General features: G+C 40.9%; 3 protein-coding genes across 3 annotated transcripts; all 3 read right to left on the bottom strand.

The window, feature by feature from the left end:
- Positions 1-1,471: 1,471 nt before the first annotated feature.
- Positions 1,472-1,837, bottom strand: LOC120288174. Its single transcript, XM_039301657.1, has one exon. It carries the CDS (start codon positions 1,835-1,837, stop codon positions 1,472-1,474), a length of 366 nt encoding a protein of 121 aa, XP_039157591.1.
- Positions 1,838-2,050: 213 nt separating this feature from the next.
- On the bottom strand, positions 2,051-11,907 carry LOC104420532 (putative B3 domain-containing protein Os03g0621600). The gene is made up of 10 exons (XM_039302485.1): positions 11,689-11,907; positions 11,431-11,597; positions 10,028-10,388; positions 9,598-9,869; positions 9,252-9,493; positions 4,481-4,607; positions 3,154-3,261; positions 2,676-3,069; positions 2,438-2,553; positions 2,051-2,308 (listed from the first exon to the last, which is right to left on the bottom strand). The coding sequence occupies exons 2-10, from the start codon at positions 11,530-11,532 to the stop codon at positions 2,051-2,053; spliced, it is 1,980 nt and encodes a 659-aa protein (XP_039158419.1). The 5' UTR covers positions 11,533-11,597; positions 11,689-11,907.
- A 3,300-nt stretch (positions 11,908-15,207) lies between these two features.
- On the bottom strand, positions 15,208-18,611 carry LOC104420531 (B3 domain-containing protein Os01g0723500; the record flags this gene model as incomplete). Its single annotated transcript, XM_039301574.1, has 4 exons — positions 15,208-15,907; positions 16,008-16,351; positions 16,531-16,879; positions 18,417-18,611. Coding segments are annotated over 4 exons (1,140 nt in total), but the record flags the coding sequence as incomplete, so codon positions are not given.
- Between the last annotated feature and the right edge of the window lie 3,677 nt (positions 18,612-22,288).

The raw sequence follows: 22,288 nt of genomic DNA, 5'->3' as shown, positions 1-22,288 counted from the left end.
TTTTAAAAAACATATATTTTTTCTATTTTTATTCTCAATAACAATTTTGAGCATTTTAAGGCATTTGGTAATTATAAAAATTTATATTCTAGGAACAAAAACACGTTTAGTACAATCCCAAAATTTTTGTGACTTAAAATTTCTTTTAATATATTAATAATTTTATTACATTTTTTTTCCTTCTCCTTCCTCTTAGTCGTTCGCCGGCCTTGGGAGCCTCACCGGCCACCGGTGAGGTCCCCTGAGCCTTACGGTGGCCGGGTGAGGCTCGGCCTTGCCAGATTTGGGCGAGGCTCAACCTTGCCCGGCCACGGTGAGGCCCCGAGCCTCGCCGGTGGTCGGCGAGCTCGAGGCAACCTCATCTAGCCGATTGCCAGCCATCGCCGAGCCAGTGACCAGTTAGGGAAGAAGAAAGGAAGAGAAAAAGAAAAGGAAGAAAAGGAAGAAAAGAAAAGAAACAAAAACTTGTTTTTTGAGTTGTTCTCGGGAATTAAAAAAAAAAATCATTAAGTTAAGGAGTCAAATGGTCCTTTTTTGGGGATAGAGGGACTTGAACCCTCATGATTTTTAAAGTCGATGGATTTTCCTCTTACTCTAAATTTCATTGTTGTCACTTTTTTTTTTTTTAATTTCTTGTTTCTGTTCTAAATCTATTCCCGAAAACAAAAAAATTACTAAACGCACTTTTTGTTCTATTTCTGTTCCGGGGAAAAAAAAATAGAAACAAGTGTTCCTCGGAACATTACCAAACAACACCTTAATTATTCATGAAATGCTTGTCTTCTAATTTTGATGAAAGCTTATGCGTTTATTGCTTTGGATAGGATACATACTTAGACAACATAAAACCGAAGGAATCTCAAACGCACCAAATCTTTTCTCAAGTAGTAGAGTTAGCAGCCCCATTGTTCATTGTCAACGTTGAGAGTGGTTGACAGGAAAGGGCATAAGTTTCAAGATCAGCAGTCCCTGATTGGAGGGAGATAGCATTTCTGTGCAAGTACACAGAGCGAGGCCCACAACTTTGCATTTTTGTTGCATTGCAAAGTATGCCGCGTGCCATGGTTGCCTGAAAATGACAGTTAATGTCTGAGAATGGTTGTTCAGAAAATTATTGCTGCCAGACTCTCAAGCTGTAAATGCCTCATCAGAATTCAGTCCAAATTCCTTCCAATTTTTCAAATTTAGTCTCTGTGACTTTAATGTATCGGTGCTGTTTGAGTAAAAGTTCCTGTATGTGCTGCCAAGTAAACGATGACCAAGCCAATTTAGCCCTTGACATGAAACACATGATCCTTGCAATGAAAACTAGCCATCGAGATGCACAGGGTAGAATCTGGTTTGAATGCAATCTTTAGTAGAAAGAAACATACAAAATTGCCATCTTTTGGTTTGACAGTAGCTAAAGGAATGAGATCATTGCAAAGAATACAATAAGCTGCAACCTATCATGAAATTATCTTATGACATCTCAGTCGGCTTCTTCCACAGAGGCTTCAATCCTGAGAAGAACAAACCCAACTGCAACACCAACTAGAACAAGGCCATTCATGATGGCTGCAATCCGAAATATCTCACCAACAGCATTGCACTTAGAAGACAGAGTGCCTCCGCCTCTGCCTTTTCCTTGTGACCTCAAAGAGCCCACCATGTTTGCAAATGACTGCTCAGTGCACACAGGGACTCCTAGGGAAGCCACTCTGTTGTGAGCTTTTAGCCCACCAAATGCATTCATTCCTGTTATGTAATTCAGATTGTTCGTCCTCTTTCCTTTGGTCACGGCAGAGGCAGAGGCAGTGAGAGCCAAAGGAGCGATGGTAGCAGAGGCGGTTGCCATATCCTGGAATTCCACAGCCCAATTAGAAATCAAGAACATTTCACAGCAGTTAGAAGAGCTAGATCTTTCTGGGAAGACAATGTGTGTGTGCCTATTTCCAGTTGTGCCTATTTCCAGTTGAAAATGTTCATTGTCCAAGAAAAGCAATGAAGTTAGAGCCTTTGGTTTGCAGTACAGTGCAATTACAAGACTTGCAAGAACTTTTCTGGGGTTTCAGGTACTGTTGCCTCCTACTATGTGAACCTTAATGATGCGACCGGTGACTCCATTTTCCTCCAGAAGCTCACATATACACCGGTCATTAATCTTTAAATTGTTATGGCGGCATAAGGCCCCCCAGCCGGTGATCCAGGTACGTCTGTCTGTCCACACCTTAACCGTCCCTCTCCATGTCCTCCCAGTGGGATCGTGGAACAAAACGGCCTGAGGTAACTTGAGTTCATAATCGATAAGGACACTGCGTGGAACATACTGCAACAAGACAGGTGAATGCAATGAGGACTCTATGTCAAAAATTCTAAGCAAGAGCAAAACATTCATAACAAGATCACAAGAGGATACACAATGTGAGACGAAAACGGGATCGAAGAGCAAGCATACCAAGCAAGAACTTCTTAGAGCCTGGACCACCGTCACGAAGTAAGGATTTTTGAGGTCGATATACCTCTTCACATTGGTAGGATCATCATTAGCAGCTTTCCTCTCTTCAACGTTCCCTGAATATCAGATAACACTAGGAAAGTCAAACAAACTAACAAATTCACCATTTAGAAGCTATGTACACCCAATATAATCAAAATGTGCTGAAAATAAAAGAATCTTAAATGATTTCTATTACCTTCTTTTTTTGACCGTTTGCTCCTGCCTTCATCCTCCTCCTCCTCCTCCTCCTCCTCCTCCTCGCTGTAGTCCTCATCATCATCATCACTGTCGTGCTCTTGGACTTCACTTCCTTCTCCTACCTCCCCAGGGAGGGCGCACTCTTTCTTCTCGCATGCGGAGTGCCCATAGATAACGACTCTGAACACACCGGGACTCTGGTAGGAGAACGCCATATAATCATTTGTCTCCACTAAGTTCTCCCGCACAAATTCTTGCCAGCCATCTTCAAAATAGGCGTCCTGTGCCTCCAGAGTCACCTTCACATGCCATTGCCGCCCCATTCGACGCCTGAGGAGGATCTCTCCTGGCAGCGGCCCATCTAGTTGCGCCAGGAAAGCTCTGGGAACGTGCTGTGATGAACAGCCGCGTGTGAGTCACAAAATGAAATAATTTGCTGAGTCAAAAACAGTTCAAAAGAGCCTGAGTTATCTCACCATTCTTTGGGAGCTATATTCTGGCCTGTACGCTTTGAAGAAATCTGGGATTTTTCTGCGAGCATTCTCCATCTTCTCTTTGTTAGCAGGTGGAGGGGAGTCGATATCCTAAAGTTTGATGTAAGCTACCTTAGAGAATCTCGGTGAATGCAATATCAATTCGAACAGACACCATGCTCTCGGAAACCATGCTCAAAACGCATCCTCATCGACAATTATTGTACTACTTAAAAGCCAATCAGTCAAGAAGGAAAACCTATTTTAGTAGAATATTGATGACAAGAAAGGTTTCTTCCAAGACAGGTTGCAAGGCAAGTCTACTTTTGAAAGCCTCAGATCACCCTCTCCTCTTGTTTGAGCACAGTTAAAGCAGAGCAGAGCAGAGAACGGCATGAATCGGAAAGACTGAGGAACAGGAAGGAGGGATCTCGGTTTCAGTCTCTGACACCGACTTGCTTTCTTCAATTAAAAAAAAAAAAAAAAAAATTACCAATGATAGCTAGAATAAGAAATTCATTTTGTTGAGATTTGATTACAATAATCATAAATTAGGAATGCTAAAACAAATGCTCTTGTAGCGCTTTCTTGAAATCTTGTACAAATTACGTCATTTAACATGCCATGCGTTCCTAACCCTGTTTGGACAATAGGAGATTTGACTTGCCCAATATTCTGTCTAGGCTAGAAGAAAATCTAAAGATGCTCAGTGAACCACTTTCCACAGAAGAGCATTGCTGACGGCTCATTAAATCCCCGCACTCATTTCCCTTAACTTCTTACCGAATGATCTCACAAATCGACAAACTCGTTCTTGTTCAGAAGAAGAGCTCATTTTGTTGAGCTCATTTCATCCGGGATCTATCTACAAGCGATTCATTCCCAGTCATCACAAACATTTCAGATCATCGTTCAGACAGCATCAATACACGTTCAAGACGATCTAATACAAGCGATTCATTCCCAGTCATCACAAACAACAAAAATCTGGTTCAGATCATCGTGACAGCATCAATACACGTTCAAGACGATCTAATACAAGTGATTCATTCCCAGTCATCACAAACAAGAAAAATCTGGTTCAGATCATCGTGACAGCCTCAACACACGTTCAAGACGATCTAATACAAGGGATTCATTCCCAGTCATCACAAACAAGAAAAATCTGGTTCAGATCATCGCGACAGCATCAATACACGTTCAAGACACTAAAAGAGCTTCAATCACAACCAATTTTTTCACGAACATCAAATAGGGTTCATGGCCTCTATTACATTAGTTAGCAGCAGATTCAGAGCAACCTCGGTTTGAACAAGCAGAGGATCGTTACCTGCGATGATCGCTGATCAGACTTGAGTAAGGCGACCACGGGAATGACTGCAACCGCTGGACTCAACAAAACAGACGGAACTCTTCCTGTTTTGGGAGTGGCGTTCTTGGTCGTCGTTTGCAAGTCTCAGTCTCTGTTTTCGGAGGTGGATGTTTCGAAGCCTTTGATGGTGAGGCGAGAGCAACTCGTGGGCTTTCTTGCTTCCGGTTCTGGGACTCGTTCCAATGCCGGCTCTGCTTTCTTACGTGTATGTAAGTCGGGTTCTTTCTCACAGAGATTATCAAGCTCATGCACGCAGATAAAATGGCAGTGAACATGGAGGTTTCTTACTATATCGTCAAAACAGAGGTGCTGCGCATCAATGCGGTGGTTGCGCATCAATTCCAATTTCCTGTCTTTCCTCCGTTCATCCAGTTGTACTTTATTCCAATTCAGGAACACGGTCGACTTTCTTTTTCCATTTTTGCTCCACTTAATGAAAGACACTTTTTTCCATTTGCGGACATCATCAGTGTGCTGTTCCAGAACCACCTCAGTCATGAATTTGAACACAAAATAAAACGAATTATCTGCCAATGAAAAAATTCTTTGTTAGGGAAGAGACAAGTTCAGCAGTATAATCAAGCAAAATCATGTCATATTCCTTTCCTTGAAAGCTTGCCTTCTCACTTATACAGAGAGAATCCATGGCCTTCGTACCAAACATGGCCTAAAGGTCAGCGAAAAATCTGCTTACTGGTAGCGTTCGCGGCTAGGGTGCATGATTATGTTTGCATCTTGCGGGACTCGAACTGGCTGAGGCTGCATGTGTGCAGGCTGCCATTACAACGTACTGCAGGAATTAAAATGAATACAAATCGTTTCATATTAGGGATTCATTTCTGATACAACACAGAGACATGACTCTAACACGACATGAATTTGTTGAGAAACCTGAATACTAATTTGAACACGGCATAATCCGACGCGGTCAACTTGAAATCGACACAGTTGATAAACTTTCATAGATAATCACCGACTGCCTCTAGCTCATTGACATTTTTCTCTTTGTTGATTAGATACTTTTGAACTATTTAATAACTTTGACGGAATTGGTCGAGCAGAAAATTTTGTCCCAAAAAGAAATGATGTGACATACATTTGTGAGGACGACAAATCCTGTGTAAATTATCATATTGACTATGAACTTGTGGAATCATTATATCAGCAATGAACTCAAATATCGATTAAGTTCTTATTGAAGAAAGATTCGTTTATCATCCTTATAAATTTCAAGCATGAAATCAATCACCGCAAAAATATAGAACATCAAGATGTTAGATTATGTATGTTTTGAAATGAGGGACAAAATTAGAAGTACTTCAAAAGTTGGATGTATCGTGCACCAGCAAAAGGTGATGAGAATCCATGCCACAGCTTTTGTAAAGCCATGCATTATTTTCTCCATTTCCAGTGCAATGGCATATGAGGAAAGAGAGAACCCTAATTTCCGTTGCACGAAATTTGACCTAACTGTTCTCTTGCAGCCGGACCTGATGCACATTTTTTGTCAAACTTCGAGATCTTAATTTAATCAATTAAACATGCAAATCAATTTAATTTAAAGCCATCACTAATTTATTATGGATTGATTAGAAACCAAGTAAAATGTAGAGAAATATTTTATTTTACAAATAAGAGACGTCATCTTCTCAGAAAAAAGCGACATTTGATATTGCTGTACACACTGTTATAACTTTTCGTCCGCTTCAGATAATGACCCGGCATTCTTTACATCAATTTAGGCTCACCTCATGCCCGAACCCGTCTCTTTCGGTTTTTTTATAAGACAATGTTGGAGATGTAGTTCAGCTTGTGGTACAAAAGAAGAAAAGATGTGTAGTTGAGCTGTCTAGTCGAGTTTCCATATGAAGTAGCTGAAGGATACTGCTGAGTTGCAGGCCACTTAGTACAGTCTTGAGAGTGACGGCCATTGGCCAATGCGTCTTTTAATGGAATGAGACTTGGGTCTGGGAACACCACCGCCACTTTCCTTGACAATTAAACAAACTTAGGTTTTCGACAAAAAAAAACTTAGGTTATTGACGAATGGAGAGCTAACTTCAGTAAATGAGATAAATAAGATTATGGGTTGTAATACCTATGGAACTACATAATCGTGGGGGGGAAATTTTGGATCTTTTGAATTTAGGGAATAAATTACGCTCCCAGTTTAAACTTAAAGATTACAGCAGAACAAAGTCAACGTCAATTACAGTAATTTTTAATGACTTGAATCACGATTTTCCATTTCAACTAGTTTTCAATCCTTTGCACGAGATGAATTTTGGAAAATTTTCTATTGAAAAAGGATGACCAAAGAAGCACGTCTAGGAAATTGAAGTAAATCACGCATTATTTTTAGTAGTCGATTATTTAACTTTTGCAAGGTCTAGTTTTGCTTTACCATTGACAAACCAAAAAAAGCTCGTTGGGCTGTTTTGCTAAGGCGATCGATTTGCTTTCTACACATTTCGGAATTGTATCCCTGCCAAATTTAGTTTTTCCCTAGGCTTTTGAAAATGGGAAGTGATCCTTCCTCAACCCAACACTTATGATTATGCAATTTACTTGTTGGTTATTGTACAAATCGGGCATGCCCAGAAAATGTCTCTGATTTTGACGACATCTGTGAGTATCTTGATTTTTCTTCATATGCATTTGAAATTGCTTGCCTGAAATTAATTCTTTGCTAACAAGATCAGCAACTTCGTCCCCGAATATCGAGAAAACCTTTTTGGAATCCTTTGCAGATTGAAATAAATTTGATGGCATTCTTCCTTAAATTGGTCATCACCACAGGGCCAAAATATTGATATTCTATCACGCATGATGTTCATGGACCCCATAAGTACGGAGACTGTGAGCTAGTATAAGGAACAAACTAAAACAGCTGCGCACATACCACGCATGCCAAATTTGCTCTTGCAGACCCTTCTTTACTCCCTGAATTAAAGAAAGAATCCACACTGAAAATGCAATTGACATCTTAAGCGAGTTTGGGTCATACTCTAACTCCGCTCATGCCAGGCCAAACTTTTGAGTGAAGTTGGGTTAACTTGATTGTGTCAAACAGGCAAAAATTTTAGCCTTCTGTGCACACGGCTGAGAGTAGAGTCTCCTGCATTTTGTCTTCTACTGAATATGCTTAAAGAAAAGGAAAAGAACAGACAAAATTAGCCATGCATAGATTTCTTTTCCTCTGCTCAAGAGATTGCGTGAGTCCATTTTCTTGAGAAGCAGGGGACACAAAAAACAAGCATGGTGACTGGTGAGTTAGATGACGGTCAGTTCAAAAATTGCCAGTTGCTTCTCATGGATGAGGGAGTCCACCATCAACCTGTAAAAGATGCATGCCCTTCTTCCATCTGCAGCCACCCTCACCTCCTCCCGTGACGTTGTTCTTACGTGAATCTCCATGAGAATTTTGAGATGAAACAATTCTTGGTGTCCAAAGTGTCATCTAAGGGCTCAGTGGATGTTCCCGTCACCACTGGGAATTGATCAGAGAAAACAAATAAGTTCCCTCACTGGGTTCTTTTTCTTTTTATAGGAAAAAGGTTCCACTTTTCTCTTATAAGCACATTTTCTAGAAAACGAATACATTAAAAATCAAAAATTGATTTTCCTTGTCAGTTTCACAAGAAAGGGCATCTGAAAATGCTTCAACAAAAAGGGCCCTCACTTGAGATGAAATGTTTACCAATGTTTACTCTGGTATGTATTTTATCAGTCTCTGTTAAAAAAAGAACATAATAAATGACAGAAAGGCAAAAACAGCACAAGATCACCGGCCAACGCAGGAGTTCATATGTTAAAGACTGGAAGGGTCCTTTGAAGATCCCTATATCCTTTTTGCCTGTCCTCTCTTTTGGATGGGAAATGAGCTTGCATTCGTTCATCTAAAGACCAAAGTACATGGACTAGCTGGGTTCTCTCAGCAACAACAGATCCAGAAGAACAGGGAAGTGGATTGAATCAAAAAAAGAAAGGTAAACAACAAAAGCATTAGTTCAAGCCCAGTTTGCATGAGGATTAAGCAAAACCTCCTGCATTAAGGAAAATTTTCAGAAGCAACTCTCCATTTACTACAACATCTTCTGCTTTCCAGATAGAATTCCACAGACGATTAGGGGACTCTAAAACTAAATCCTCCTCCCAGCTCCTGATCAAGTGATTACACTGACTTGACAGACTACTTGGACAAGTTGGGCAACCATACAACACATTTTTCAAATTGGATGGCAAGAATACTCGATATAATGGTCCGCTGACTTGCTATGGAACATTTTTGCGACAATCACCATGCACGCATTCATCCAGTTGGAAACTTAACTACCTCCATGAAGATGTGGCCCAAGATAGATTTTCATGATGGGAGGAACTTTGAAGCTGACATTGAAGGTGGAATCCTATATTGAAAGATCATGCCCTCTCTCTTCTCTCTTTATGCTGGTTCGAAATGCTAATGAATTGAAACAAGGAACGTCAAATCAAGCATATCAAGTCAAAAACTAGTTGGAATCATAAATCTAAGTTTAAGTTCAGATTATCGGCAGCTCAAAATTCATAAGAAAAGTAAAACACAAACTTAGAGCTGCTCGAGGCCTAATCAAGCATCATATCATGAAGAAACATATTCCCTAGTGAGTAATTTTTCTGTGAGCAGAATCACGATAGTTAAATATATACTACCATAATCTAATTTCCCTGGCCAAATCTTCATTCATGCAAAGTTTTTGGGGAACGAAAGATGGTGACTCGGAATTCCTTGCTAGAGATAAGCTCGAACACGCATATATCTCCTGTCCCTAGCTTGTTGTCTTGGATAAAGGCTGGCCACCCTCCAGAAAAGAAATGCCGGTTCTTATTTATCACGCAGACGACATTCCAAGTGTTCCCTTCCAGATTTCGCAGTACAATGTCTGCCCTTTCCAATGGGCAATGCGCTTGAGCAAATGCCCTGGGAATATACTGCATTTTTTTTTTTGTGCCACACACTCAGTATTGAAGAAAGGAAAGGACTAACAATAACAAAAGTCGTGAAACAGGGAGTGGGAAAGAAAGCAAACACTAACCAGCATCTTTGCCTTCTCGAGACTGAACATTTTCATATAAGTCATGAAGTAGGGGAACTTAGAAGCGAACATCTTTTCTTCTACTGCTCTCAGCCTTGCATTTACCTCAGAGCTAGAAGCGTTCTTCTCAATAGAACAGCACCTAAATCTCGATCTAGATACTGGAAAACCCCCGGTGAGTTTGCCAAGCTTTTTCTTCTGTTTGCGCTTGCGGGGCTCTAAACTCGTTATAATAGCACGGAGGTCCATTTCTTCTTTGAGATTTTGCTTGTCTGTCCAATGACATGTAAATGTAAGTCTAGCCTTTTGGACATGTTTTCTACATGCGTAAGTTTTGTAGGTAAATATGTCATTTAGTAAATTCACGACATGTAAAAGGTATAATCTGCACTTATGTAAATCTGCCAAAGAAAAGGACAAAGTGCATTACCCTGAGATTTGAGATACGTTTTTTGGGAGACAACAGGACACTTTCTGGGTCTGCCTCGTGGTCTTTTCCCATTATGAAGGTTTGTTTCTGTTCCTTCTGTAACAGGAACATCGATTCTCACCAATCCAGTTGGATCGAAAATATCCACTTCAAAGCTTCTCTTCCCATCGTACTCAAATAGCAAGAACTCCTTATTTCCAAGGGAGTTGTCCATGTGAAACTCTCGCCATCCATCATGTATATACAGGCCAGCGTTGTCCTTGCGTAATTTGGCATTCCACTTTCCGCCAGATGGGCCCTTTAAGATCACTCTATGGGGGAGTTCTTCAGAAAAAAGCCTCGCAAACTTTGGTGGGATTTTCTGCATTATAGTCAAGTAAATGTTGCGGTTAGTGGATTCCAGAGTGCAAGCTGGAGGCTTTACTAGCTGAGTGACAATTAATCAAACAAGGAAACATGAAATACAAATTGGATTTACTACTTGAAAGTGAAGTCAACAATAGTATATCATGTAGTAATAGTGATGCAGATGAGACTACACTTGCATCAACCCTGCCTATCAAACCATTTCAAACTTAAAAATTGAAGACGCAGTGAAAACAGAAGGATTGAGAAAACCGATAAATCAAGCAACACAAAAGAGACTGAAATCAACACACCACAACTTCAATTTAACAAACACCGAAACACAGATTTTCACTGTCGTAGAACATGCTTAAATAAGGATTACATCTACTAATTATATGAGCCTGGTCTTCAAACTGTGGTAGGCAATGAAACTGAAACACAATAAGACAAGCCAGAACGTGCATGGAAAGAAACAGGATCTTTCATCTGGACTCTGAAGAGCTTGAGAAAATATGATTCATTCTCCTACTTCATCACATAACTGATTTAGCAGTCATATAGCCTAACGCGCATCCTTTAGTCTACACAACCAAACTTTTGAAGCAAGTGAAATTGAATTGTGCAACACAAGAGCAGTCTGGTGTGACACTTTCACCTTTCGTTTTATTTTTTTCAACTCATGCATCACTCAAGAAACCTCACAATGCAACAGTCTTTTTTTCCTTTCCCTTGATTTATCATCTGCAAACGAGCTTAGGGCGTCATCTCTCCTTCATAAGGTCAGACACAGTAAGGAAGTGTAAAACTCAAATAGACTTCGTTCATTTCAAATGGCACAACCACTTTGATTTGAGCCAGTTCAAGCCTTCTGCCTGTTAGCCATTGTAATGGTTCTAAGTACTCTACAAAAAGATAACGCACATGTAGTTTTTCAAATAGACGTCAGAAGCTGTAATTTGAAGGAGAAGTTTACTCTTTTCTACTGCACAATAGAAGACAAATGGGACAGGAGACGGATCCTGTTTGTTGAGAAAACAGAGTTTGGAAGATCATACCAGCTCTTGCATGGGTTCTTTCTGAAGGATCAACTTGATGAAACAATTCATCTTCATCTTAAGTATTGAGCCCAACTCATGCTTTTCTCCGAGACCCTCCATTCTCCAAGCAGCTGTTTCTTGGGAGTTTCACACCGGTATGGCCGGAGGACTCCCTTGTTATAGACCTTCCGAAAAGCGAAAGAGAAGAAGATCAGTGGTGGGCATCATGGCTTGGCAAAAAACAGGGGCCAACCAACGTTGCTCTGCCAACTGTACCTCTTCTTCTCTGGAGGCAGAGGACCGGAGACAGAGACTGCCAGTACGAGTGCCAACATGCAAATTGCGGGAAATTATTCTATGAACTGGTACACGTACTACACTCGGATTTTGATCTGATCTTGTCTGTCAAGAACACTACAGGGCTTCAAACAGAAAGGCATAAAGAAAAACATGCGCAGCTCATGAGAATCAAGAGAAGAAGACCATATCTTTGCGTACGGACTGAGCAGAGTCTTTTTCATACCATTGGACGAATGAGTTTTAAGTTGAAAACAAACAAGGAAACGAGAAAGGTTGACATTTTCAACATCAAATAACATTTTTAATTCGCATAATTTTACTAAATCCTTAAGAGTGGCATTCATGGAAGTCCTTATGCTATTCTTTCGCTCATAAACAATGTGCTTAGAAATTACAACCAGAGTTGATTTTCATTTGTATATAACTCCCTCAAATTTATTGACATTGTGTTGCTCATTTCACTGTTACATCAAATAATTTTTTTCACAGGGTTGCGTAAGATTTTGGGGTCTTCAAGTGACTGCATTTCGAAAGGGATCCATAGCATCTTTTTCATTTGACCGATCACCAGGAAGAATTTATGCGCGTTTGTCTATCGTGACCTATCCCTCGGGGGAAGGAGTAGTTTTAGGGTATTGTCTAAATGATGGGCTTATGGCCTTTGATTAGGCACGGGCTCTCCCAAGCCTATGTCCCGCGTGAAATCGGGATATTTTTTTTAGAAAATTTACACAAAAAGAGTCGCCACTAACCTATTGGGTCGAGCTAGAAACCAAGTAAGGCACGAGAGCATGCCACACTTCCTATGTAACCAAAGAATCTAGGGCCGGGGACTTGATTACAATTAATCAATTAGTGCCATTTCGTACCTAATCTTATTCATTTAAAAAAAAATTGTCAAGCAATTTGAATTGATTTTATACCTGTCCACTAACATATGAGATGATCATGCGAGTACGCAATTATTAAAATAATAATTATAACTACCAAAATCCTAATTGCTATAAAATTAAATACGTGCAATTAGACATAACAAGATACTCAAACTACACATGCGACATAATCAATATACAAGCAGATAAATGCCTAATTACACTAAAATGCCAATTCATAGCATTCCTAACCAAACGTTTCAATTTTTAGATTTTCGAATTATTTTATTTTATTTTTTATTTGTAATTAATTTTTTGGGGGCCGGACCGGCACGGGCTGGGCTGAAGGAATCTGGCCGACCTTAAGCCCACTGAGAAACAAAAGGCCCACACGAATTTTCTTACAAGAAAAAGGGAATAGCACTTGGCCCAAAACCCATCTTCGATTTTCTACCATAGCCCACCTGAGGATCTATTTTTCAATTGCTATTTTCAGCCCAAAATATTCAGCCCACGAAGCAAAGACAAGCCCGAAGCGAAGCCCATTCTTCATTTTTATTTTCGGCCCTTTTGTATTATATATATATTTATATATATATTTTATATATATTTTTTTTTTTTTTTTTTCTGGTCTTCTTCTCCCCCTGCGCTGCACGCCCGAAACTCCTTCAGCTCCCTCGCCGGACCGACGCCGACACCGCTGCGAGTACTGGCCGCCCTAAGGAAGTCACCGTACCATCGCCTAGCGTCGGTGGCTCTGTCCGACCGACATCGAGCGCCGCCGGCCGCCGGTTGGCCGGCGTTCCGAGAGTCGCCGGATAGACTCCGGCGGGATGCGCACGCGTCGTCCCACCCTAACGGCGCAGAGGAACCTACCGAAAAGCTAGGAAATCGACTGGAACGGTGCGTGACAACAGTATAACTCCGAGCAACGCAAAAAAAAAAACAAAAACAAAAACCAAGCTTCGGTCGAGGGTTGTGTTCGGCGATTTCAATGAGGCATTTCGTCGAACAGTTAATGGGCACTACTGATTTCAAAGGTTTCCGGCTCAACCGAGCCTCGAGCATGCTTTAGGAGTCTTTGAACGTGACATATAAGGAACATGGGGACAAAATGTAAAGGTGACGAGGGCCGGAGCTCGCGCGAGCTGGTCGGCCGCGAGCTCCGGCCCGGCATTTTCCAGAAATGGGACAACGGGGTTCAGGGGACCTACCTCGTCCGGGGAAGGGCTACGGCGGACGACGGCGGGCGGACGGGCCTTTGGCGACGGCTAGCTGCTCCCTCGTGCTTCCTTCCTCCCTCTGGTCCGCTCTCTACCCTTCGAACTCTCTCCTCGTCTCTCTCTGTCTCCGATTCCCCCTCTCTGTTTATTCTGCCTCCAGGGTTCCGGTGGGGTTGGAGGCGGTCGGAAACTCCGGCAGCGATCGACGGCAGCGATCGACGGCTTAGGGGGGGTCTCCTCCGCCTCTCCTTCTCTCTCTGCGTTCCAGAAGAAAGGCGTCGGGGAGCGGGATCCTGTGCACAGTCGATCCTTCCTTTGGCTCCACACCCTCTCTCCAGCACCTCTCTCGCTCCAAATTCTCTCTCTGTGCTCGCTTCTCTCGCTCAAGCTCTCTCTCTGTTTGGTGCTCTCTGTTCTTCGCTTCGTTTTTCCCTTGAACCCCCAGCGAGAAAAAAACCCCTCCAAAGCTCTTTGCTCTCTTCCTTTTAAGTTCGGCCAACGACAGGCGCGCATGGCTTCTGCCACCGCCAGCCTGGGCCGCTTGATCTCCGACCCTGAGATGACGCCGTCTTCTGCTTTCGCGATCCTCTGACCTCGCGATCCCCTGCCTCGCCCCTGCTGCCCCTGTTCTCTTTTCTGCAGGTCGTCGAAGGACAACGGGAGGGAGACGACCAGCTCATGCGCGGGCTGGGCTGAAGGGAAAAAGGGCTGGGCCGGGCCCAGCGCGAAGGAAAGAGAAAAGGAAAGAAAGGAAGGGGCCAGCCCAAGGCTTATCCGAACCTAACCCGACTGCCCCTCTTTTTTTTTTCTTTTTTTCTTCTTCTTTCGAATTTTTTTATTTTAATTTTTTTGTAAATTTTTATGATAAATTTTAAAACCAGTGACGCAAATGCTCCTAATGTCTATATGTGATGCAATTTTAATGAAATTTTTTTGTTAAGGGTTAGAAATTAATTCATAATTTTCCAATGAAATTAATAAACACTTAAACAAATCGCAAAATTTAGGTGTTAACATTGTCAAAAGGTTATGAGATGATATAACATAGGAATATTTGAATCATCAAAAGAAAAGAAGTTAAGCAAGACTTGGAATGAAATTGAGTTGCAATGTATAAACTTTGAACCTAAGTCATGTGTCACAAAATCCGTCGCTATCAGGAAGAACTTATCCATGAATTCGTTTAGCCAGAAACTTAACTTCCTAGGTGACAACGTAGCTGGAGATAGACTTTCGTGGGCTGCTTTCTGTTAGTGGCCAAAAAACCATGAGCCAGAGGACTACTAAGACTAACTACTGAAGCCTGATTCATAGTCAAGCATTGGATCATCGAATCATTTTTTCTTTGAGATGCTACTTCAGAAGTGCCAATGCCTCTAAAAACCAAAGGAGATCAACACTTGTCAGAATCATAAATCCAAATTAAAGTTCGGATCATCCCCAACTCAAAAACTACATCACAAGAGAGTAACTATGAATCACAACGATGATGGCATAACAAGCATTACGTCATAAAGAAAACATTCTCCTTGTGAACCTATGAGATACCAGACAATCTAAACGTAGCTTTGGCATTTGCCAACAAGACCACTGCTTGTTCATCATCATAAGTACAATGATTCCAGTTAGCAGCACAACAGCAAGATCGGTCTTTCTATGGTTCGTGATCATTACTTGATTTGTTTGGGAAGTTACTAACTCAATGGTCAATACTAAAAGCAACTACCACTCAGTTACCGACCAATATTAAGAAGACTACTACCACATAGAGGACTATCACAAGATACTGTTGTAGACGGACCACAGGTGAATACAGTCAGCTCGTAATGTTACTGGCCATGTCTTCATTCATATGGCTGAAGTTCCTGGCAAACGGTAAATGTGAACTTGGACTTCCTTTTTGTTGCGAACCTCGAAGATGCACACATCTCCAATCTTCAGCTCATTGTCATAAAGAAAGGCTCGCCACCCTCGAGAAAAGTAATGTCTCTTCCCGTTGCAATGGTGGGCAACTTTCCAAGTTTGACCTTCCGCATCGCGCAAGACAATGTTCGTCCTTCGCCACAGGAAATGTTCTTTAGCAAACTTCGACGGAACAGGCTGCATTGGTTCACACCGCACTCTCAAAATCAGAGAAAAGGAAAGGCAAACAATGGCCCAGTTCTAAGATAGGGTGGTTGAGAAGAAAGTGAATACTAACCAGCAGTTTTGCTTTCTCCACGGTGGACCTTCTCATATAACTCATGAAGAAGGGGAAGTCTGACGTAAAAGTCTCTTTTACTGCTTCCAGCCTTGCATTTTCCTCGGAAGTAGAAGCATTCTTCTCTAAATGGCGACACCGCAATCTCGATTGGCAAATCGGGAAATGTGGAGCAATTTTTTCGGCTTTGACCTGCCTTTGCTTGTTCTTGTTTTTGTGCTTGCCAGGATCCGAACTCATTCTAACATCAGGAAGGTCCTTTCCTTCTTCTTTTAACTCACTCAGTCTTTCCTCCACTTGGATTTTCTCCAGCCTGTTTTGCTCAAGTTCAGGATTATGCTTGCCTGCCCAATGTAAACGATAGCTTTAGGTACGTTTTCTTCCATCGGTATGCCTTAGTATCAAAAACATAAGAGGAAGCATGGAGCAATCTAGGAGAGATGACTTGAATAGTTAATTCATGACAGGCAACGAGTGTTGTCTTGACTTATTTTATTCTGCTAAAGGACAGAAAGTGCATTACCGTGAGAATTGGGAGATTTTGACAGAGGGATATTTTGGGAGCCAACGGGATGCTTTCGGGGTCCGCCTCTTGGTCTATGCTTGCTAGGATCAACATTAAGTCTCTCCACTCCAGTTGGATCAAAAACCTGCACATTGAAGTATTTCTTCCCATCATACCAGAAAGTCAAGAACTCACTGTTTCCTAGAGCATTGTCTCTGTAAAAATTCTGCCATCCATCATCCTGCACACACACGGAATCAATGTCCTTCTGCAATTTGGCAGGCCATTCGTTGCCTGATGGGCCCTTGAAGATCACTGTATCAGGAAGTTCATGATGATAGAGCTCCGAAAACTCTGAGGGAATTCTCTGCAATATATCGAAGTAGACTAGTAGTTAGCAGCTGATTTTTTAATTTCAATTAGACTTGGGATTTGAAGGTTAATATACTTTTTATCATGGACAAATTAAGATGCGGATCCATTGAACGTTGCATCAGTTCTTCCTACGATAAACTTGGTGATGGATGAAGTACCAGAAACAAAAGATTGAGCAAAACTGACTAATCAGGCCACACTAAGGAGACTGAAAGCTATCATTACAGCTTTGCCTCCACGAATACTCAAATGCATGAATCTCACTGAGTGTACTTAAAATTAGTGTCTATGCGCTAATTATATACAGCCTCGCTTTTGATTGGCATTAGGTGACGAAACCGAAAAATAACATGCTGAGCAGTTAATGTTGAGATAAATGCATGATAGAAAAATGTCCAGAGGAAACAGAGGAAAAGAAGATGACCAGGTTTCGCATGGGTTCCTTTTGGAAGATCAACTGGCAGAAGCTGTCTCTCTCGTCCCGAACCCAGCTCATCGTTGCTCTCGCTCGAGCATTCTCCATCTTCTCTTTGTTAGCAGGTGGAGGGGAGTCGATATCCTAAAGTTTGATGTAAGCTAGCTTAGAGAATCTCGGTGAATGCAATATCAATTCGAACAGACACCATGCTCTCGGAAACCATGCTCAAAACGCATCCTCATCGACAATTATTGTACTACTTAAAAGCCAATCAGTCAAGAAGGAAAACCTATTTTAGTAGAATATTGATGACAAGAAAGGTTTCTTCCAAGACAGGTTGCAAGGCAAGTCTACTTTTGAAAGCCTCAGATCACCCCCTCCTCTTGTTTGAGCACAGTTAAAGCAGAGCAGAGCAGAGAACGGCATGAATCGGAAAGACTGAGGAACAGGAAGGAGGGATCTCGGTTTCACTCTATGACACCGACTTGCTTTCTTCAATTAAAAGAAAAATAAAAAAATTATCAATGATAGCTAGAATAAGAGATTCATTTTGTTGAGATTTGATTACAATAATCATAAATTAGGAATGCTAAAACAAATGCTCTTGTAGCGCTTTCTTGAAATCTTGTACAAATTACGTCATTTAACATGCCATGCGTTCCTAACCCCTGTTTGGGGACAATAGGAGATTTGACTTGCCCAATATTCTGTCTAGGGTAGAAGAAAATCTAAAGATGCTCAGTGAACCACTTTCCACAGAAGAGCATTGCTGACGGCTCATCAAATCCCCGCACTCATTTCCCTTAACTCCCTACCGAATGATCTCACAAATCGACAAACTCGTTCTTGTTCAGAAGAAGAGCTCATTTTGTTGAGCTGATTGTGAGCATTTCATCCGGGATCTAATACAAGCGATTCATTCCCAGTCATCACGAACAACAAAAATCTGGTTCAGATCATCGCGACAGCATCAATACACGTTCAAGACACTAAAAGAGCTTCGATCACAACTAATTTTTTCACAAACATCAAATAGGGTTCATGGCCTCTATTACATTAGTTAGCAGCAGAGTCAGAGCAACCTCGGTTTGAACAAGCAGAGGATCGTTACCTGCGATGATCGCTGATCAGACTTGAGTAAGGCGACCACGGGAATGACTGCAACCGCTGGACTCAACAAAACAGACGGAACTCGTCCTGTTTTGGGAGTGGCGTTCTTGGTCGTCGTCGACTTCTCTTGTAGAAGCAGGCTCTCTTCTCCTGAACCCGACTCAAATTTGCTCTTCCTCGATCCCTTTTTTCTTCTTCAGCGAGCTCTCTTCGCAGTTCAGAGCTCTCCACGGCAATAATGGAGGAGACCCGCCTCGGTCGCCAAAGGTCCTAATAAGTTGGATTCAAGATTGGTCTTCGTCTTCGCGTGTGAGAATCAAGATTGGGTCAAGAAGTTTCCAAATATGGCAAATGCAGGTGGTCCTCAACATCTCCATGGCTCTGTCCACTGTTGCCGTAATTTGCTGTGCGGGAGTGGACAGAAAAGAAGAAAAAGGCTGAGGCAGAGGCGGACTGCGAGTTCTAACAGCTACAACGTTGCTTTCGCAGGAACGCACTCGTCACGACCCGAATTCAGGTTCAGACATCTGTTCCCGAGCCTTGCAAATTCAATGTCAGAGGGTTGGTGATCTTTGTATTGCAGAGGATGGCTCTTGTGCATGAATTAACGTTCGACTTGTGCGTGGTTTCTTTTGGAAGAAAAGGGTTGTGTGTCCTGAAAAATGAGTCAAAAGAGATCTCTTTTTTCATGCAAGATGAGTATTTGCACGTTCTTGTTTCGCGTGTATCAGAAATCGTCTGTTTCGAAAACAAAATCGAAAAATCCATCCTTTCAATAGAAAAATTTCTGATTATCATAGTTAAAAAGATTCAACTTATCCTTTATTTTAAATTAATAAATAAACCTTTGACGCAAAATTAGTAATTATTTTAACCTATAACTTGTTACGCCAAATCAATTTTGACAAACATTACTAAATTTTGGATAAACCATACTAATTTAATTTTTATGCATAAAAATATTTTTCTAATGGGTTAGGGAAGTGGGGGAGAGAGAGAGGGGGGTTAAATTTGGGTTTTTCTTTAGGTGTGAGTGAACAAAATAAAGGAAAAATTATAAATAAGGGCATAAAGTGTAGCCATTTTTTTAAAAAAAATGATTCAAAGTAAACATTGTTTCATTTAAGGCTTGAAGTGATCACCATGGTCCAATTAAGGGCTTCAAGTGATAATATAGTCTCAATTAAGGGTTCAACAAAACAGGTGCATCTCACATGCCACCGTGATGGGGGCATTTTCGTCCATGTGCTTTTTTCTTTTTCTCTATCCATCATCTTCCTTTTCCATCTCTTTGGTTCATCTTCTTACTGCTTTCACGTGATGCTTTAACTTTTTCCCTAAGAATAAAGAAAAATGAAAAATCACACCAACTTTATTCTTATCTTTTCATCTAATGCGAAGATAATAAATGAGATTAAAGCTTCATTTGGAATAAAACATTATATCATAAACGACTTTTTATTATTCTTGTCTTTAGCAAATGAGAGTAAAGTTTCGTTTATTTGGAATAAAACATTATATCAGAAATGACTTTTTTCCATTTACTTGTGTCTAGTGTAGGAAAATAAACCGATCGCAGGGAAATGATTTCAGTCCATACAAACCAACTTTAAAAAGCTAACAAAAACAACTTCATAGCTTAAAAGGTGAAAGTCATTTCCAAAGAGAAAAATATATGATATCCCAAAAAGGTTTACTTAAAACTAAGGAGGTCCTGCTAAAATAGTAATAGTTATTACGTGAATTGGAGATACATCAATCTGACACAGAGGTGTTAAACGGATGGATCGGATCGGGTTTAGGTCGGGTTATTAATTGGTCGACCCAAATTGACCCATTTACCCATTTATAACCCATTTAAGCATAATGCAAAAATTTCAACCCATAACCGACCCGACCCATATTAATATTTAACCAAATTTAGGAAAACTTATTCTTATGTTTTTTTTTTTAAAGATTATCTTACTAAAAAAATTCCAAGCTTATTTCTTATTATATATATATATATATATATATATATATATATATATATATATATATATATATTTAAAATGGTATTGTTAAAATAGTTTTATACACCACAAATTTAATGTACAATTTTTATAATTTTAAAATAATTATTTTTAAAAAATCGAATTTTAATTATTTTTATTTTAAAAATTATTTTTAATTATTTTTATTCTTATTTTTAAAATATAATTTTCTTTTTTTCTTTTTGGTTCTTCTTCTTCTTTGGCTGGCCGCAGGCCACAACAACGGCCGACGGCCGGCCACAAGTGAGCCTTGAGCTCACCCCTCGCTAGATCTAGCAAGGCTTGAGCCTCGCCGATTTGGTGAGCTTGAGGCTCACTTGCGTCGGGCGAGCTCGAGCTCGCCCCTCGCCGAATCTAGTGAGGCTCGCCGGCATCAAGCGAGCTCGAGCTCGCACCTTGCCGAGATTTGGCAAGGCTCGAGCCTCGCTCGACGCCGATGAGTTCAAGTCTCGCTAGATCGATGAGGTTTAAGCCTTGTCGGGCATGATGAGGCCTCCACCTCACTAGATTTGGTGAGCTCGAGCTGCTTGGCCGGTTCTGGGCATTCCCTTACAGGCGATCGGAGGAAGAAGAAAGAAAAGAAAATTAAAATAAAAAAAAATTATAATTTCAGTATTTATAAAAAAATATTTTTGTAAAGTTAAAAAGAGAAAAGAGAGTCTCTCTTAAAGACCCATTTAAAACCAAACCCATTTAAGGCCTATTTAAGACACACTTAAGACCCACTTAAAATCCACCTATCAAAGTAAACCCATTTAATTACTTTTTGTCAAAAACAAGTGATCCATATATGATCCATTTTATGATTTAAATGTGTCATATATGGGTCTAAGACCCATTTTGACACCTCTACTGACACTTAACTATCCATCAGAGCATAGAAATCAAGCAATGCAACAAAGTGCTTTTGAAAGAATACTCAATTCCTATTAGCCTTATATTCCAAATGGTAAATTTTGAATTTTCGCATGTCATAAAAAATACTACTATCTTCCCAAAAAGTTAACTTCTTAGTAAATATTTTTCGTATTTTATTATATTCTCATTAAAACAAGAGGATCCTTGTGAATAATTTTCATCTAGACAATATATACTATTTGGGTTAGTTTTCCACTTTTCGCAGTTAAAAAAATTGCAAAAGAGGGGGAAAAACTTATACACATGTTAAAAAGATATTTAAAAGAATTACCATATTCCAAAAGGTTCACCTACAAAGTTCATCTATAAACTTATACTATTCATGCGGTTCATATTGGTACGGTGCGTAGGGTCCCTGGGTCATAAAAAAAAAAAAAAAAGTTAACCTACAAAGCATTTCAATAAATTCGAAATGTTAGAAAAACGATTTTGGTGTTATCAAAATAAAGGTATCTTATCGGTACCCTATTCATCAAATATCTCCATTCAATCACAAAGGGACCTACTAAACCACCGAACGCAAAACGGCGTGCGCTGCAAATATCTCGTCCCCGCCCACTGGCGATTTAGATAGAGAGTGCGTGGGCCCCACCCCCAGATTTGACCCCCCGCCTTAAAAAGGCAAAAAGGTGTAGATAAGCCTGTGGTCCCCACAACTCCTGCGCCCCATCGCATCATTTCCGGGCCCCACCACAGCGACCGGGCCATTGGCCCGTCCGCTTCCGCCGCTCCTCCTCCTGATCCCACGACGAGCGAAGAGTCATCGAAACCAACGACCCCGATCGCACGGGCTTTCTAGCATCGGCTTACTCACCGTACACGTCGGATCAAATGCCCTCTCACAGCCCACGGTGGCCGTCCGTCTGACCGTTCTCAACGGCCGGGATTCACTCATCTCGCTACACTTTCTTAACTGGCACTG

Source organism: Eucalyptus grandis, chromosome 9, assembly GCF_016545825.1.
Source record: "Eucalyptus grandis isolate ANBG69807.140 chromosome 9, ASM1654582v1, whole genome shotgun sequence".
Taxonomy (NCBI): Eukaryota; Viridiplantae; Streptophyta; class Magnoliopsida; order Myrtales; family Myrtaceae; genus Eucalyptus; species Eucalyptus grandis.
Note: the sequence above shows the minus strand (reverse complement) of the source record. Positions and strands in the feature narration are given on the sequence as shown.

Bases quoted from the DNA above. Each gene is read 5' to 3' on its own strand.
- LOC120288174 (XM_039301657.1), bottom strand. From the start codon at position 1,837: ATGGCAACCGCCTCTGCTACCATCGCTCCTTTGGCTCTCACTGCCTCT.
- LOC104420532 (XM_039302485.1), bottom strand. From the start codon at position 11,532: ATGGAGGGTCTCGGAGAAAAGCATGAGTTGGGCTCAATACTTAAGATG. The intron at 2,554-2,675 runs GTAATAGAAATC...TCTGATATTCAG, and splicing joins CAAACGGTCAAAAAAAGAAG to GGAACGTTGAAGAGAGGAAA. The intron at 2,309-2,437 runs GTATGCTTGCTC...GTCTTGTTGCAG, and splicing joins CTCTAAGAAGTTCTTGCTTG to TATGTTCCACGCAGTGTCCT.